The following is an 18,933-nucleotide window of genomic DNA, read 5'->3' on the forward strand; positions in this document are numbered from 1 at the left end:
TGCATGTCTAACAAGATGTGATTCCCCACCTTCGAGAGATGCACGCCATTAAAAGGTGAGGCTTAGAGTGAACCATCTTGGGTTGGCAAACCATCAGGCCACAAGTTGTCATGACTCTCCTCCCCAAGTGTGCATTCACTTTCCTCCCTGCTCTGTCAACTCCAGCAGAACTCATAGTACTCCTTCAAACCCTACGCTGAAACAGGTCTGACCGGTCTGATGATCAGGCCCAGCATCCAACTTCTCAGTGTGGCTAATTCTTCCACAGCCTGCTGCCTCAAGCCCTGTCTTCTGACATTCCCACTAAGGTCATTCCCACCAAGGTGGATGAGCAGCACCTGGGGAGGAGGTGAACCTCGAATGTGTCTCCAGACCATAGGCAGCAACTAACCCCATTTCAACCCTCTCCTGACGGCCCACTGCACTGAACGCTGTGTACCCACACCCAACTGAGATAAAAAACATTGGCCTGAGCTTGTTTGTGGGACCTGAAGATGATGGAGTGACCACAAAGCAGCAACCGCACTGACAGAAAAAGGTGAATACCTAATGATTAAAAAAAGGAAAAACCCAAAACGTAAGATAGCATGACCAAGCCATGTGGCATCTGTGCCACTACGTTAACATCCCTCCCCCCACCTTGGGACATACATAGCTCTTCAAGGCAATAGATCTCCACCTGCCTATTTTCTTGATAGCCCCACTATCCCATCCCATGCAGGCAACTGCCCTTGCCATCCCATCCTTAAGGAATGAAGGCCGAACTCAGCCCAGTCCAAACATCTCCTCATCACTGCCAGAAACTGGAAAGGGGCGCCATCCCCTCCTGCCCAACAGGGGGCCATCGCTCGCAGCAGGGGGCTCACTCCCCCTGTGTCCCCACAGTGGCACACTGGTCCTCTTTCTGGCACCTTCTCCTTGTGCACAAAGAGTGGCCTATCCAACACGCCTCTTTCAGCGACATACACATGTAGCCCGGTCACCAGTCAGAGGGGGGAATCTCCTACCACATTCAATTGGACCCAGTGACCATGACCCACCTGGTCCGTCTTCAACTGCTGAAACCTGGACCGCTTAATCCAATGCACATCTGTGACCCGCAGGGCATGGTCCAAAGTGTCCCGCCTGCTTTGTGCCAAGACTTCACTGGGCCAGAAGGCCCCCAAAAGAGAACCAAGGTGGCTGTCCTGCACAGCAATGCCTCAAATGCAGTGGAGCACACTGAATGAAACAACTTGCACAGAGAGGCCAGGCAGTCAGGTGAAATGGACTACCTGCTGTCCCCTCCCTTGACCACCCTGCCAGCTTCCACTGAATGCAGAATTCACCTGTAAGGTCAGGTAGCCCTTGCTCCTTGGCCTCAAATGCCAGAGCTGCCAGATAACTGCTATGTATACTACTTGTCCTACTGCCTGCCCTGAGCCCCTCTAAGAACTGCATCATATCCTCAGGGGGAACAGGAAGGCCAACAGTGGACCCAAAGTCCTCAAACTCACCTATGCTCCTCCTATAATTTGTCTGGTTGCTTGGGGCCAGAGAAGCACTCACTGCCCTGTTGACTTCTTGCACTCAAGGTTCCACAACTACTGGGGCATGGGGTCTGGTGCATCCCTTGCACAGGATAGCAATTGGCGATAACACTCCTCCTGAAAATTAGAGCGAGCATTGGCTATATCATCAGACAAGTCTGGCACATTCCTGTCCACAAATAAGGTACCAAGGCAAAGGCCCCCCAAGGAAGGCTCCCAAAAGGCCCCACTGCAAGATGGAGGCAGGAATACAAGGACTTTCAGGGACATGGTGAACTGCTGATTCATAACATGAATGACTGCCTGGTTGTCACACCACAATTGTACTGTGGGGTTCAGTTCAGATAGTCCCATGAAAGGGCTATACCACATGATTGCCTGGACATGCCATCTGGGCTGCTGGGTGGAAGAAGCAGAACACCACCACAGGTGCAGGCAACTGAGGGCACAATCCTAACCAAGTCTACTCAGAAGTAAGTCCTATTTTGTTCAATGGGGCTTGTGGGCATCCTTCAGTCTCGGAAGACTATGTTATTGCGCTCTGAATGGTGGTTCTGGAACAGAGTGTCCTCTCCAGTGCGCAAAGCCTGGGTAGAGTAGATATGGAGGATAGACTGTTACCCATGCAGCAAATCCCCCCTCTCCACGTTGCTGAAATGGTCCAATGGAAAGGCAGAAGCCAGTACAGTTGGTTCCAGCGGCGTCGCAGGAGTTGCCAGAACGTGACTGTGTTCAGCCATGAACTGCCTCAGGGACTCTGGCTCTGGATTTTGCCTCGAAGTTGACTCCTGAAGCCTCTTCCATAACTGGATGTAGCCACAAGGCAGTGGAGGTTTGGGATCAGAGTTTTCCTTCTCTCAGATGAGCTGCCTTCCCAGGCTGACGAGTCCCATCTACCCGGTGGCTGTTTAGTCGCCACTTACGACAAGTACAGCCAAACTGAGGGCCTATTCTTATCCCTCAGCCCCCAGGGGTGGGGCTTACTCTCAAGAAAGTGTGGTTAGGATTGCAGCCTCTACCAAGTGAGAACAGGAATTTAGGCAGTAGCATGTGTTCTTTATGGAAGTCTGAAATGCACACGCTTGTGAGAAATTTTCTTCCTCAGATGTCTACTCCACTGTGCAATGGGAATGCACAGTGAAGTAGACATCTCTTCTCTTGACTGCTAAGAAAAATATGCAACCATTCATTACAGCTACAAGATGGAGGAGATGACCTGAGATGTGCATAGAGCAGAAATGCCAGTAGCTTTGAATGCCATGAAGGAGATAAAGTGGGGTATCAATCAATCAATCAGTTCAACATATGATGTCCTACTCTTCCCCCACCCTCTGCCAAATGAAATTTGACAAGTGGGCATGAAGAAATGGGCCTTTTTGGTGGTGGCAACCTTGTGGAATACCCTCTCTGTTTCATTTGCCTTCTAGCACCTGGTGAAGATTAGGGCCCAATCTTATCCCATTTTCTAGTGCTGGTGCAGCCATGCCAATGGGGCGTGTGCTGTATCCTGTGGTGGGGAGGCAGCCACAGAGGCCTCCTCAAGGTACAGGAACATTTGTTCCCTTACCTCAGGGCCGCATTGCGGCTACACTGGGGCTGGAAAGTTGGATCGGATTGGGCCCCTAGTTCTTTATGGAAGCCATTGGGGAAAGGTGAACTAATAATCATTCTGATTGCTGATTAGAACTAAGCCAATATGGTCCCTCATCCCAGTTACTCACAGGCAGCAAAACTAGGAGCATTTTGGTAATGTGGAACAGGCTGAAAGACTGAGTAGCAGCTTACCAGGGGGCAAGAATGGCATCGTGTTTCCTTCAACTTTTATTTTTTGCCTCTGTTTCTTTAGAAGGGGCTACACAGCTCCTCTTGGGCATGCAGCTGCCATTTTTTTGGAATAGAAGGCAATTGGTGTGCTACCATATCTGCTCTCAGTTGGCCCAGCTGTCCATGCAAGGCATAGGGAATGTAGGCTTTTCAACTTTGACAAGGGGCTTAGCAGATAGATAGATAGACAGATAGATAGATCTAACAGAACTTTTGGACAACTGTTGGCAGAAATAAATTATACTCAGCATCTATGCAGTTCTGTGAGTTAGGCAGAAGGTGGCAACAGACCAGCTGTAATGGGATAAAAAAGGATTTGGAGTGTTGAAAATAAATAGGAAATAAAACCATCCTGTAAACTGGTCTCTTTGCCAATGTGCTTGGGTAGATACAGGCCCTGCAACTCTGTTGAAGATTTGTTTAACACTGCAAAAGTCCTCTCTTTTTTATACTTTCAGTGTCTGAATGTTTTTATATCACAAAGCCCAAGGAAGGGAAGAATAACTATGGACAGCAAGTGTCTCTCTGTTTGGCTCTTTGATCTGGGTACCCTGTTGGAGCCATGTTAGCTTGAGGCAGGGAACTTTGCCTGCTCCAAAGAATTTCCATGGAAGAGGTCATCATCCATATGTTTCATGAGGGCTCGGTATGTTTAAAATGTCCCTCTGTCATAAGGACAAGTGAGGGTGAATAGCTGGTTGGTTCTTGTTAAGACTGTGTGGTATTGATGGAGGTATATGAACATAAGCAGAGTCCTGCTAGATCAGGCCTGCTATATTGAAGCTCTATGCAATTATATAATGATGAGTTCTGTAGTAAATAGTAAATAAACTTCATGGGAACTAGAGTGAATGTAATGTACACCTTCAGAAAAAGTACATGATGCTGGTCTCTTGAAGACTAGACTACACCAGGTGCAGGGACTGAATGCTATATATTTTCTCTGCTTAAAGAAATCTTACATGCGAGGAAGGAAGTCAAACTTTTTCTACTGGTTGTCTTTCCACAGTTGTGGAGTTTTCGATGAGTGGGAGCATTCAGGCATACATTCCCTTATCAGCATGGGAATGGGACAGTCTAAGAGGGCTGTATCATGTGATATCATTGAATACATAGCCTCTCTTTAAGATTACCGTAATTGATATCTGTGTTCATTGCAAGAGTGGCTTCTAATAAGTGAACTATGCTGTCTTGTCCTGTGTTTATCATGACAATATTGCACATAAAATGGACATCAAAGTTTGGCAGGCTGGCCACAAGGTGAGGAAGATTTGTGGAAACCAGTTTCATTTCCAGTCATAAACACACTCGCATATTGTACTGTACTGTTCTGCAGTATCAATTGAGTGATGTGGGCAGGATATCTTTAAGAGTTAAGATGGTTGGATTTATTGCTTCTTCATTTATTTTCTAATTTATCTTTTTTACTGTTAGTTGATTTCATAGCAACTATATATGTGATAAAACTAGACAAGACACTGAATGTGTCTTCATCTCCTCTTAGTGTCTGTGTGCTGGTTTTTAAATATCGGCTCCAGGGGAATCTGGATTGGAACCTAGGCACACACATAGGGAAGCTTAAACCCTTTGCCTCTCTTTCCCTTCCAGAACCCGCCCACTAAAGTGGCTCTTTGACCCTGAAAGTGACATTTGTTTCCAGGGTACCATCATGGCCACAATTATGGGGGGACTTTTGTCAGGAAAATGATCTCGGGCAAAGAAGTGCCATAGCTCAATGGTAGAGCACTTGACTGTAGAAGATCCCCATTTTGGTCCTTGATAACTCCAAGTAGGACTGAGAAAGTTGCCTGCCTGAGATTTTGGAGAACAAGACACACTCATCATTATAAAAATGATGGTTGTGGGGTTCTTACTTTCAGTCTTAATGGTGTTTGGCATCAGTCTTATTTCCTTGGGGTTGAATTGCACTAGGCTTGCCTCACATGTTGAATTACCCATTCATTCATTCTCTCTCTTTTGGCAGGTGAAAGTGGAGCACCCTGAAGTTTTGCTTGAAGGATTGTCCCCCAGCACTGAATACTCACTAGCTGTGTATGCGATGTACGGAGAAGATGCTAGTGATCCAGCCAGTGTTCAAGAAACTACTTGTAAGCCATCTTACTTCTTTGCTGCAGGTGGTTCAACTCCCTAGAAGAGAGAGAGGGAATCTAGGTGTCTTTGTTAGGGATCTTCTGAGCTAGAGAGAAGTCCTGACAAGATCTGGTTCAACAGAGCCACTGCTAATAAGAATCCAGTAACCTGTATCTGTTTGTATGCTACAAATTGGTCGAGAGACAGAGAAGAAAGGTGATTTTAGCATCATTCATTAAAACTTTGTTTTAAACCCAAACTTTGTTACTGACATACAATTCCCAGGTTTTACTGAGAAAGAAACCATGCAAATTTAAATGGATTCACTCTGAAGTGTAAGTATCCTTGTGTCACGCTAATTATGTCTTCCAGTGGGCCTGAGCCCTCCACAACAACTGCGTTTCTCAGACATCAGCCATGGCTCCGTCAGGGTCAATTGGGAGGCGACTTTACATGCCGTGAAAGCTTACCGTGTGACTTACATCTCCAGCAGGGGGAGCAACACTGGGGAGGTGAGAGACCATAAGAATTTCTGACTGCTTTGCTTGATCAGACCAAGGGTCTTCTAGTCTAGCATTTTGGTTCTAACAGCCAGCTGCATCTAGAATCTCTTATGACAAGAGTGGCCAGCCTTTAATTTTAGGGCTCCTGGACCTTTAACAATTGTATAGAGGAGGGGATTTCAGCAAGTGCAGCTTATCAACTGTGAGATGACAAGCTGCACCTGCTGAAATTCCCTCTTCTATACAATTGTTAAAGGCCCAGGAGCCCAAGGTTTGAAGCCTGGCCACCCCTGTCCTAAGCAGAGCATGAAGGTGATAACCTTCCATTGTTTGAACCCAACACCTGGAATTCAGAGGTATAGGTTCCATTACACCATGCTAACTAACTGCCTATCCACAAGGAATTTGGACAATCTTGTTCTAAAGTAATCTCTAAGGCAACGGCCATCAATTGAGCTTGCTATATGGAAGTCACATGTTTGTTTGTTGTTTATTTAAAATGCTCTTATCTTTCTGTTTAATGGAAGGATCCCATAAACAGTTAACAACACCCATTCCATATAATAAAAATAACGTAAAATAAAACTTCTGCACTGCGGGGGTTGGGGAGGGAGAAACCTTATTGTGTTCTCTGCAGGCTACAATGAAACCCGGAAGTTCTGCATTTCCCACAGCATTTGTACTGTCCCTATAAATGAAACCAAAAGTCCTGAACTTCTGGGTTTCATGGTGGTGCAAGAGGAGCATGGTAAGAAGGGGAATGATCGACTTCTCACTCAAGAGAGTGGGAAGTAGATTAGTGTGGCTTTCATTGGTGGCAGGTCTCTGCCTGAGACTATCTGTTCTGGAACATGCATCTGTCTGGGGCCCCCTTCGACCACCAGCCACCTGCTCCTTTGTTCTGGAACCTGCCACAGCCTGACACATCCTGCCAAATGGTAGGGAACATTTGACCTGTCCCCAGCTTCTTTGACTTTCTGATGAAGTGCAGAAGTGTGGTTAGAGTCTGTGGAGTCACGGGTTTGCATCACCCAGTATGGGAGACCAGTACATCATGCCCACGATGGACCTCCTCTCATGCAGTGGGTGGGGCAACAGCCCAGGCAATGCACCGTTGCCCCGCCCCACTGGTTTTTTGGCTATAACATTTGATAGAATAGAGATATTTCAGTGTGGTTTGTTTCACTGCGTTCTGCATGAAATGTCCATTTTATTTGCAATGTTGTTGGCAACCTTCAGTCTCGGAAGACTCTGGTATCGCGCTCTGAATGGTGGTTCTGCAACAATGTCTAGTGTGGCTGAAAAGGCTGATTCGGGAGTGACAATCCCTTCCACACTGGGAGCAAGTGTAGTCTGTCCCTGGTCTGCCTCCCTGGCTATGGGCCTTCCTTCTTTGCCTCCTTGCCTCGGTCTGTTGGCCAAGTGTCTCTTTAAACTGGGAGAGGCCATGCTGCACAGCCTGCCTCCAAGCGGGACGCTCAGAGGCCAAGGTTTCCCATCTGTTGAGGTCCAATATGTGCAATATTGTCATGATAACCACAGGATAAGACAGCATAGTTCACAGCATAGACAGCCACTCTCTGATGCCTAGATCAAACGCATGTCCGAGACACTTTGCAGTTCTAATAAAACTGCCTACCATTTCATTTCAGGTGGAAGTTCCTGGCAATGCCTCATCTGTTGTCCTGAAACCACTGTCATCATTGACGCAGTATTTTGTCAGTTTAATCTCTGTTTATGATGAAGGTGACTCCTTTCCAGTAACGGGCAACGTTACTACCTGTAAGTAATGGGTGGCCAGATTTAGAAGCATATGGTGGCACAGTCATTAGAGAGGTCAACAAAATCTCATTTTGAGGCTATAATTTGAGACACAAGCTTCTGGTTGGATGCTGATGCCCAACCTGGGGAGTAAAAAGGTTTGAGAATTGTTTTAAGTCCAGCATGGGGTGTGTGGAATTAAGTTACCTCCAGAAGCTCTCTCCCAGCTGAGGGCTGGGAACAGCCATGATGTTTCTACTAGGAGGGAAGGGATTGAGCCTAGTGGCTCTTATTCTTCTGGCTAGTAGCAGAGGCCAGAGTGACCTCCCACTCAATTCTGCATCTTGGAACATGGACAACTGGCACACCATCTGAGGTTTTCATCTTCTTCCAGGTTCCTGTCACAATCAAAATTATTGCCTCTAGCTTTCTCAACTGAGGGGATCCTTCACCAGCCTTCCAGGCTTAGCAACGGTTTGACCCAAAGTGGCTGAAAGATTCTGTTAATGAAAAATGGTTGCCATGCTACAGACCTTCCAAAAGTCCCTGAAACCAGGTTGACAATTGAATATTTCCACAGTCAGAAGTAACAGAAGCAACAAATCCATTGGGCGGGTTCTGCGGCTGTAACCATGGACTGTAAAACTGTAACCACGGACACCATCACCAAGAGCGCACTGGCAAGCCATGTTCTCAACACTGACATACTTATGGTATTTCCCCCCTGCTTTCTTGTCTGCAGTGGCAAACGCTCTCCACATGAACAGCCATTCAATCTGAAATTCTGTGGCTTGCTGACACACTCTCCCTGATGATGTAACTATGGATTGTGCCCATGGCTGCAGTTTGTCTGCCCCCAGGGCTTGTGCATGCAACAGGTAGAATCTGAGGTCAAACCTAAACTGTTCTCAACCAGTCAGACAGCCAGTCTGGAAGCCAATAATGTCAGAGGCACCTCTCCAAGCTGGAGTAGACATATAACTGGGTTGCAAATGGCCACACTGATAAGTTTAAAATGGCAAAAGATGCCATCTCAGCAGAAAAAAAATAGATTAAAGAAGTATAAAAAAGTGGTTCAAAGGACCATCTGAATCTTTTGCCACAATTCTATTTGTCAATTGCCGAGTCTTCCATACATGAGAAATAAAAATATTTCCCTGGCCTCTCCCCCTTCTCCTTGAATGCCCTTTTTAAGTTTCTCTGCAGTTGGAAATGCCAAACCAAATATGCCTTCACAGTGAAATGAAATAATTATGCTTTAATTAATAGTTGCAGAAGATTACATCCCAGTCCGTGAGGATGGGCTTTTGTCACTTGGGGTCTAGAGAAGTGAAAGGCGGGCTGGTCGAGGACAGCTGCCCAGTTGTCATGCAATTCTCTTGCCATCTGCTCCATAGCCTGGCCGCAAGGTGGCTTCAGCTCTTGGCGGTAGGGAGAGAGAGAATGAGGAAAATAAAAGGGAACTTCAGTGTCTTCCTTTCCTTTGCTCCTCAGTGAAGGTGCCACCTCCTAGTCACCTGAAGGTCACCGAGCTCTCAGGAAGCGAAGTGCGGCTGGAGTGGGAAGCGTCTGCCGCCTCTGATGTGATTGTCTACCAGATCAAATGGAATGCACTGGGTGAAGAGAGATCACAAGAGGTATCACACCGTTCTGGGGATGCTGGAAGTACTATTATGACATATTAAATACTGAAGGTATTCAGGTCTTAGATATGAATTCCTGTTTATATGTCTGAATGTTTAAGCTCATCCATCCTGAGGGTTCCAGTTCAGTAAGAACGATCAAAGTTAAAATCCTCTAAAAACTAATGATAGTGTATTGAAATACAAAAATGAAATTTCCCAGTACCTGCTTAGGCCTGGCAGTTACAATCTGGCTTGAGAAAGAAAATCATAAGAACAGCCCCACTGGATCAGGTCATCTAAGCATCTTGGCAGTGTTTGCAAAACACTTGGGAGAATGTTCTTAATTTATGGTATTTTTATCCCCAACTGGAAGATTTGTGGTTATGTATAGTTTGGCTTTTTGATACCTGCATGGGAAGGTGTGCATTCCATTTAGGTATACTTGAGCACCCCAAAGTTTGGCTCAAAATAGGGTTGTTTTTGCCTGTGGTTTCAAGCAAATACTTGCAAAAATGCCAGTCTTTGATTTGAATGCTTCCAAAGGTTTGAAAGTGTTCATAAAAGCTGGAGCCATTTGCAAGTGATCAGATAACTCAAATGATTGAGTTAGGGCCAGTGGGGTAGCTAGAGGGGGTGCAAAGCACTAAGTTTTGCAGGAAGCCTCACTGCAGTGTGCAAGCAGTTCCTCTCTCTCCCTTTCAGAGCCAGGTGAACACTTCGGTTTTGCTCCCACCGCCCGTAATGGCTCTGAAGTGGAGGGGGAAGGGCCGCTTGCACACTGCGGTGAGGCTCCCTGCAAAACTTAGTGCTTTGCATCCCCTCTAGTTACGCCACTGGTTAGGGCTCAAATCAAAGGAATTGCTGCTGCATACACTGCACACACTTCTCAGTTTCCCATCACAGCGTGGGATGGAATGGGAATATATGCTTACTTTTAGGATGGGGAAGGTAGCAGTGGGCATCCCCAGGCAGGGGCAGTGCAATTGTGTCCGCTGCCTGGGCCCATGGCTGCCTCCTTTGCTGCAGCATACTAAAAATAAAAAGAAGCCCCGGACTCTGCTCCATTGTGTTGTTTTTGCAAACCCAGAAGTGTGAAACCTCCGGTTTTATCTGAAGGGACCATGGGGACAAAAGAGCTCTTTTGTCTGTGTGATCCCCGTAAGTAAAACCAGAAATCCCACATTTCCAAGATTGAAAAACCCCATGACGGAGCATGCTAAGGAAGTGGGTGATCTGCTTTCTGCTAGTTTTTATTGAGTGGGAAACTGATCGATGCTGCTTTTGTCCACAGTGGGCTGGAGAGTGGCAATGTCAGTCTTGGGGTGAAGGGCAGCCCAAATTATCCACCTCTCCCCCACATTTGCTGCTGATGCAAGCGGCATCAAGTTGCTTCATGGCTGGGCCAGCTGTGCTTTCATAGCCTAGCAGCATCCTTTTACTGAATTCACTCCATGGATAAAATACGCTATTTCTATCATTTCCACGCAGGAGAAGGTCCACTGAAACCTCTCCCAGTCTTATGTCTACCTGAGACCTTTCCCAGGTGGAAATGCAGCAAACCACATCAGTTGCCTGCTATGGATTCTGGGACAAGTAGTCCCAGTCCCCTCCAGGAAAAGATGCCGCCAGAGCCGTCCCTATTCTTTGTGGGAGGGGAATAGAGAAAAAGCAATGGTGTGCACTTCTCATTCAAGCCTTTGTAAGTGCCTGAATGCTCACAAAAACTCAAGTCTTTGTGGAAAAGCCAGTGCTTGTCTTGATTCTGCTTGCCAGTGGTCTAAGAGTGATATTTGCTGTTTTGGGCTCAGATGTTCCTGATACCTCTAGTTTTGTTTTCTTTTCAAAAAAAAAGTGTTCACCCAACTGAGTGCTTCTTGTCCTCTCTCTGACAGCTTTCAGTGGCTGGGAATTTGGCAGCTGCCATTTTGCCTGGTCTGAAAAAGAACACCGACTACCAGATCGCCATTTGGGCATACTACAAAGACGGGGCTCGAAGCGATACAGTCTCGGTTCGGCACAGGATGAGTAAGTGAGCAGACGTCTCTAATATCTCCCAGCTAATTTGAGGAGCTGGGATGTAATGAGGCTATCCAACGAAGCCATGAACATGCTGCTGAAGTGGAAGGCCATGGTGAGCTGCAGTCAGATGTTGCAGGGGAGAGTCTGGAGTGGAGGAGAGGGCATGATACTCTTACAGTCTGCTTATATATGAAACTTCCTTTTGCTGAGTCAGGCCAGTGGACCATCCAGCTCAATATTATGACTGGCAGCAGTTCTTGAAGCTCTAAAACCTGCTTTGCATAGTGATGACCCCAGGCTTGGTCACTGGCATCTCCAGCCAGGGCAAATAAAATTCCTTTTGGAAACCCTGGAGATCTGCTGCCAATCACTGTTGATCGGGGTGTCCAAACTTTTTGGCAGGAGGGCCACATCATCTCTCTGACACTGTGTCGAGGGCCAGGAAAAAAAAGAATTAAGTCACATTTCAAATTTGAATAAATTTACATAAATGAATATATTAGAGATGGAACTTATATGAATGAATGAAGGTCTTGCAATAGCTCAAGGCCTATGAAAGGCCTATGAAAGGCAAAAAGCAAGGCCAGCCTTTCCTTTGCTGCCACTGCTGCATCACAGATGTGAAACAGCAAGCAGTGGAGGGAGCCCTTGTCCCACAGCTAATGTGAGAGGTCGAACAGTTGACTGTCACTCTGAGAGCAGTTGCATCAGGCCAGCACAGGTTCCAGCAAGTCTCTGGAGGGCCAGAGGCTCATTGGAGACTGGGAGCACTCTGAGGGCCGGATTGGGAGTCTGATATCTTCATTGGAGGGTGCAAGGATAAATACAATGCCATTTGCAGGGAAGTGGCAACAAGATGCAAGTATTTTGTGGTCTTGTGTGCTCCTTGAGTAATGTGCTGGGCCACTGTGAGATACAGGAAGCTGGACTAGAGGAGCCTTTGGCCTGATCCAGCAGGGCTCTTCTTATTTTACTGTATGGAAGGAGAATAAATTGGTAGCCAGTGCAATTCATTACAAAGAATTGGGGTGATGTTCCTACTGAACCACCTCGGTTAAAAGCCTGGCTGCTCAGCTTTGCACCTCATTCGGGAGGAGCAGGACTTCATCAAGGTCAGATTGAGCAGCAACTCCCAGATTAGAACAGCCAGCTAACAACACCTCCCTCTATTCTGGAGCGCATTCATCTAGTACGGAATTTTTAGTATGGAGCTGGGATGCAGTGGGATGCAGTTGTAACTTACTCTTGATTCATGAATCCGTAGTGGAGTTCAAGCGCATAATATGGTTTTTGTAATTTCCAAATCTTTTTTGCACTTGAAATATGGTGAAAATTTCACCAATTTCTTTGAATTGGTGAATTCATGGAGTAACATTGGCTATTGAAACTGCTGATTGGTGACGACGTATCAGTCTTTTAAGATGGGTAAGGAAGCATATGGATTCAGGAAGTGCTGAATCACTTTTCACAGGGGGCACTTTCAGAAATGAAAGAGAACCTGCCAGCCAAACTTTGCGTCAAAGTAGAGGCGGATTCTTGCCTGGATACGAAAAAGGATGTGAGGTTAGAGAAGGGTCCTGCCTGAAGGTTCTCACTTAATTAATAGTTCCTGACTAATGGCTTTGTTGGCAGGGAGTCGAACACAACTCATTTAACGGCCACCATCCATTCCCCTCGTTGAGCCAGATTTCACATTTTCACAGCTGTTGTTGCTTGGTTTAGTCCTGGAATTGCCAGTCCTGATTTTACTAACATTGAATGTATATTTCTACTACTGTTACAAATATAAGCTGCTTTTCAACCCAAAAAAAGCAGCTCACAAAGCAGTTTACAAGGCAAAAATAGATGAACAAATAAGTGGTCCCCTGTCCTGAAAGGGCTCCTGGTATGGAAGGAAGCAGAAGAAACACTGGCAAACAACTACCAGAAGATACACTGCCCTGGGGTGAAGAGGGATAGTTGCCCTCCCTCCAGTAGTGTCAGTAGGGGGGTGCAGGCCATACTGGGTGACACCACTACTTGCCAAACTTTTTAAAATCTTCATACTTTTGAATAATACCCTCATGTTATATATCATTCAATGTGTAATTTCATGCAGAATGCAATGAAACGAACCATGTTGAAATATAACTGTTATATCTAAAAACCCAGTGGGGCGGGGCAATGGTACATCACCATGCCCACCACCTGGAGCATTGCCCTGCCCACTGCATGGGAGGAGGTCCGTCATGGGGGAGACATGCTGGCCTTGCGCACTGGGTGATGCAAACCCTAGTGACGCCATTGTCTCCCTCTGCTAAATTTAAGAGATCCATCACTGTTAAAAGAGATTGCTTTGCTCTGTTAGCAGGGGTCTGTGTATGCATTTAAACAGATATATTTTTGCTTCCAACTTTAGTTCTGAAAGCAGGTCACGATGGACAGAACTCAGCAATTCATAAAAATGAGTCTAATAATGTTATACAGAAACTACCTTGAGACATCATGTTCTTCGATTCTCCAGACCATGGTTTGGACTGAAAGACCATGTGCACAGTCCTACGAATCTCTTTGGGGTTACTTTTCTGTGCTGTCTCGCATCCCAACTGCTCTAAGGAAGAATTATTTCTGAGAAGTAAGGACTCTTTTACCCTATTTAGTCATGCGGATTGCAGCATCGTGAAAGATGATTTACTTCTCTGAACCCAAGTTCAAGCACCTGAAAGACTTGAAAGCACTTGAGTGAGGAGATTTCAAGTATTGGAACATGCGGGTTGTTCAACACAGATCTGATTGCGTACATTATTCAGTTTACCCGCATAAAACCTAGAGCCATAGCTATGTTGCTTTCTGTTAAGAATCTGGATTGTGCCCTTTCAAAATTATATAGATTTTTTCTTTAAGTTGGTTATATCAACATCAGTTTGGGAAGCAATTGAAAGGTGGCAAAGAGAATATCTCTGGTGGAACTTCAAAGGTTGTCCCTGAAATATTCCAGAAGTCTAAAACTCAGCAGGAGATAACGAAGTTCAGCTTTCTTCCCCCAGCTTCTCCCAGGAGAAAACCATCTTATTGGAGTTTTAGAATAAAAGTGACTTGTCTGGGACTCGGCTTTCTGAGTTGGGACAGAAATGAGAGACTTCCAGGCTGGAACTAAATTCTTTGTGAGAAGCTGTTGAAGAGAAACGCGAGGCCTTGGAAACCAACATAGCATGCTGGTGCAAGGAAAGAAGTTGACTTGGTTACATTTCATTTCAGTTCCTTTCTTTGTTTGCTTTTGTGGGTTTTTGAAAAATAAAGATAGCTCCCAGGAGAAGCACTTCCATGCCACTGCCTCCTTGTCACACATACCCTGGGGCACAGTGTCATTGTGAGGCAGTGTGGGCAAAAATAATTGACGACTGCCATTTTTTCCTGGTAGCAACCATTTTTTAATAAACTCATACTACCTCATAATCATACCATGTAAGAAACACGGCTGCCACAAGGTGACCGCTGCACAAAGGTGTTCCTTCTCCTCTTTGAAGTAGAAATACATTGCAACAAACAGGGATTCCAAAAATGGAGCCTCCATTCATTCCAGGGCACAAATGGAATAGAATATGAATGGGCCCATTGTTCTGAAAATAGAATGTGCAAGCCTAATAGAGATACTGAGACAGTCTGGCATCCGTTTTCTGATGTGGATATTGTTGGATGTGGTGATGGCACCTGGTTTAGGTGCATTTCAAAGAGGATTGGACAGGCTTCCAGAAGAAAAGTCCGTCACAGGTTACAAGCCATGATGGGTATGCCCAGCCACCTGGTTTTAGAGGTAGGCTACCTCAGAATGCCAGGCACAAGGGAGTGGCAACAGGAGCCAAGTAGCTTGGTTCCTTGTGTGCCCCCTGAGACATTTGGTGAGCCACTGTGAGAAACAGGAAGCTGGACGGAGCTACCTGAACCATAAGGACTCTTCTTATGTTGCTGGTGATGACAGTTCTCTCAAATCCACTGTCTGTCTGATTCTATCCAATGTACTTTTGGTTGGAATGACTGGTGGCTGTATGTGCACATCTTTGTGCCGGCTAGCCAGGGATGTGAGACTAGGAATGTGCATCTGATTGCACATCCTATTGAAAGCAAAGAATATTGTTCATGTGTGGGTACAGGTTTCCTCTGTGCATTCAACTGAGATCATATATAGCTGTATCAAGGATAAACAAAGGGCTTTCACAGAGTTTCTGTAGGTATCTGGTAGCATGGAATAGAAAAGCAGATAATTCACAGAAATAAAAGAACAGGTTTCACACTTCTCTACCCTAAACTGATTAGGTCCAGGAATACCTAAACAGCACCTTCTGCCATATAGGTTTTGAGATCTACAAGCAGTAAGTCACCACTGAAAAAAAGCCTGCTTCTGGTAGATGCCAAAGTAGTTAGTCCTCCGTGAGCCACCAGGGGATAGTGTTCTTCAAGCAGAGCCCCTTCTCTGAACACATGCTACTCTTGCAAGTCATTTTTGTCAGGCTGGTATTGCTAGGATCCGGACCTTTTATTGGTGGTATCCTGCCTGTGGGATGCTCTTCCCTACAAGGCACAACAAGCTCACTTCTGTCTGGGCTTCAGGAAGACAACAAAAGCTTTCCTATATTATCAAGTCCTTAGTTTGGGGGTGGGCAGGGCCAACCTTGGGAGCCCAACTGGAAACACTTTTGCAGGGCCCCCTCTCTAATTTTGTGGGGCCCCTCTACTAATTTCTTTTAGCTCTTTGCTTGAATGGAGCCAGACCCCCCCCCCCCCAAGTGTTACTTCTGTGCAAGTGGATAGACTCCTGTATCTTTAATTGTTGTGCAGAATAGGTGCCTGGGAGATCAGGAGGGGGGAGCGTGTGTCCAGCCTGCAGTGCTCCCTAACTCTTGCCCATTGCTGCGTTGCCTGCAGCAGCCTCCTCTGGAGTGAGATGGGGGAGAGGATGGTGCTGGGAGCTGCGAAGGCAGGGAAAGAGTGAGATGTGCAAGGAAACAGCAGTGGGTGGGACCTGCTTCCAACCTGCCCCAATTTTTGGCCAATTGGAAGCTGTGGTGGGTGGAAGGGCAGTGCAGGGTCCCCACCATGTGCAGGGCCCAATTGGGTGAAATCTCCCCAATTGTCTAAAAGAAGGCTCGGGGTGGGGGGTTCCAATATCACCCCTTACGTGGGGCTTCTATGTTCATTTGTGGATTTTTTAGTTATAATATATGAATTGGATTTGTTTGGAATCTGGTGCTCTTGTACCAGATTGTTTTTAAAGATTTAGTGGTTGCTTGCAGAGTTCTGTAGTCCCTGTGGATAGAAAGACGGGATATAAATAAATTAATTCAACAAGCAAACAAACTGATGCAGGGGGATATACTGGCCGTCTCCCCTGGAATTGTCAAATATTCATTAACTAGCAAGATGCTCAGCATTAATGGGCAGTGTGTGTGGGAAAAGGTTGATATGTTATATTGAAGAGACATTGGTGGGAGTTGGGGTGTTGCAAAATAGTGGTTGTGGCTCTATTTTCACAGCATATCACAGTGAATGGACATGATTGAGACATACAAAATTATGCAGGGGATGGACAGAGTGGATAGAGAGATGCTCTTTACACTCTCACATAACACCAGAACCAGGGAACATCCACTCAAACTGAGTGTTGGGAGAGTTAGGACAGACGAAAGAAAATATTTATAAACTCAGCGTGTGGTTGGTCTGTGGAACTCCTTGCCACAGGATGTGGTGATGGCGACTGACCTGGACGCCTTTAAAAGGGGATTGGACAAGTTTCTGGAGGAAAAATCCATTATGGGTTACAAGCCATGATGTGTATGCGCCCACCTCTTTACCTCTTGATCTATGTGAAGAACACATAAGTAAGGAGCACGGTAAATAGGGGTGCAGGCCCAGTGGGCACAGCCCTTGTCTTCCATCCACACATTCAGTAAGTATGTGGAGGGGAACATCTGCATGACCCCGATTAGTCATTGGAACACGCCTGTGTAATCCCCACCACTTTGAAAACTCCTCCTCCCTCTGCTTCTCCCACAGATTTTGAACTCCTAGGTTTATCACATCATGCATAGCAGGTCAGCAGAGTTCAGTTTGGTGGGTCAGAGGCTTTGCAGACATCCACTAAAATTGAGTGTTGGGAGAGTGAGGAAAGAAAAAGAAAATATTTCTTTACTCAGCATATGGTCAGTCTGTGGAACCCCTTGCCACAGGATGTGGTGATGGCATCCGGCCTGGATGCCTTTAAAAGGGGATTGGACAAGTTTCTGGAGGAAACATTCATTACGGGTTACAAGCCATGATGTGTATGTGCAACTTCCTGATTTTAGAAATGGACTATGTCAGAATGCCTGATGAGGTCTCTTGCTATCTGGTGTGCTCCCTGGGGCATTTGGTGGGCCACTGTGAGATACAGGAAGCTGGACTAGATGGGCCTATGGCCTGATCCAGTGGGGCTGTTCTTATGTTCTTAAACTACAATTCCCAGGAGGCCTTGCAGGTCTCTTGCTATCTGGTGTGCTCCCTGGGGCATTTGGTGGGCCGCTGTGAGATACAGGAAGCTAGACTAGATGGGCCTATGGCCTGATCCAGTGGGGCTGTTCTTATGTTCTTATGCAGTGCCGTTGCTGGAGGGGGTGAAAAGCACTAAGTTTTGCAGGGAGCCTCACCACAGCAAGCAAGCAGCCCCTTCTCCTCTCCTTCGGAGCCATTCCAGGCAGGAGAGCAAAGCAGAGGTGCATGCAGTGGAGGGAAATGGTCCGATTGCATGCTGTTGTGAGGCTCCCTGCAAAACTTAGTGCTCTGCACCCCCTCAAGCTATGCCACTGAATGGATGTATAGGGAGAAACAGGATAGCTTCAGGACGGAGAAATAAGCCCCCCCCCCCCCCGATACACACACACACACCTTGAAGTTTTGCTTGCTTTTGTCACTCCCAGTATCCCTCTCCACTGTGTTGATCTGGAAGTTCTCAAGTGACACTTTTTGGCCCAGGCTTAATCACACATTTTGCACAATAAATTACTCGGCCCTGCATGTCACATTCTAAATGATTCCCTTGTAATCATACAGAAGTGAGAGTTCTGGAACATGCGCTGATTTGTAGCGACTGCGGCAGACTGGCTTGAGCTCTGGTTGTGCTCTCATTTCAAAAGAGCACGTCATGGAGGAGCTTGCGAAGGGACCTTTGGAATGAACAGCATCTCTGGACAACAGAGAGTGCTTGTCGACTTTCCAGATTGGCAAAACTCCAGCATCCAAATCAGTCCAAGGGAGTCAAAAGGTTGCAAAACCCTCCTGAAAAGGGGGGGGGGGAGACATTGAGGCAGATTCAGCCTGGCTGGCACAGATGGCACCCCTTGTGCCAGGGAACATTCATTCCCCCCTGGGCAGCCTCCAAATCCCTGACCTTTCTTCCACCTGTCAAAATCATGTTGTCAGGATTCTGTAGGCCCCATGGGAGCTTTCTGAGAAAATCTCTTCTTTTAGTTCTCTGCTTACTTTCTGTCAGCCAGCGCTCCTTTCCTGAGATAAGTCTCTTGGTCTGCTGCAAATCTTCAACTCCTTCAATGCTAACCGCTGCTGAGTGAT

General features: G+C 46.3%; 1 protein-coding gene across 1 annotated transcript in view; it reads left to right on the top strand.

Moving 5' to 3' along the window:
• Nucleotides 1-18,933, top strand: part of COL20A1 (collagen type XX alpha 1 chain) — a 139,561-nt gene that overhangs the window by 39,672 nt on the left and 80,956 nt on the right. Inside the window, exons 13-17 of the mRNA XM_066624730.1 lie at nt 5,338-5,461; nt 5,817-5,956; nt 7,600-7,729; nt 9,203-9,345; nt 11,226-11,358. Of these exons, the coding sequence (XP_066480827.1) occupies nt 5,338-5,461; nt 5,817-5,956; nt 7,600-7,729; nt 9,203-9,345; nt 11,226-11,358 (670 nt within the window). The remainder of the gene's footprint in view (nt 1-5,337; nt 5,462-5,816; nt 5,957-7,599; nt 7,730-9,202; nt 9,346-11,225; nt 11,359-18,933) is intronic.

Source organism: Tiliqua scincoides, chromosome 4 (genome assembly GCF_035046505.1).
Source record: "Tiliqua scincoides isolate rTilSci1 chromosome 4, rTilSci1.hap2, whole genome shotgun sequence".
NCBI lineage: Eukaryota > Metazoa > Chordata > Lepidosauria > Squamata > Scincidae > Tiliqua > Tiliqua scincoides.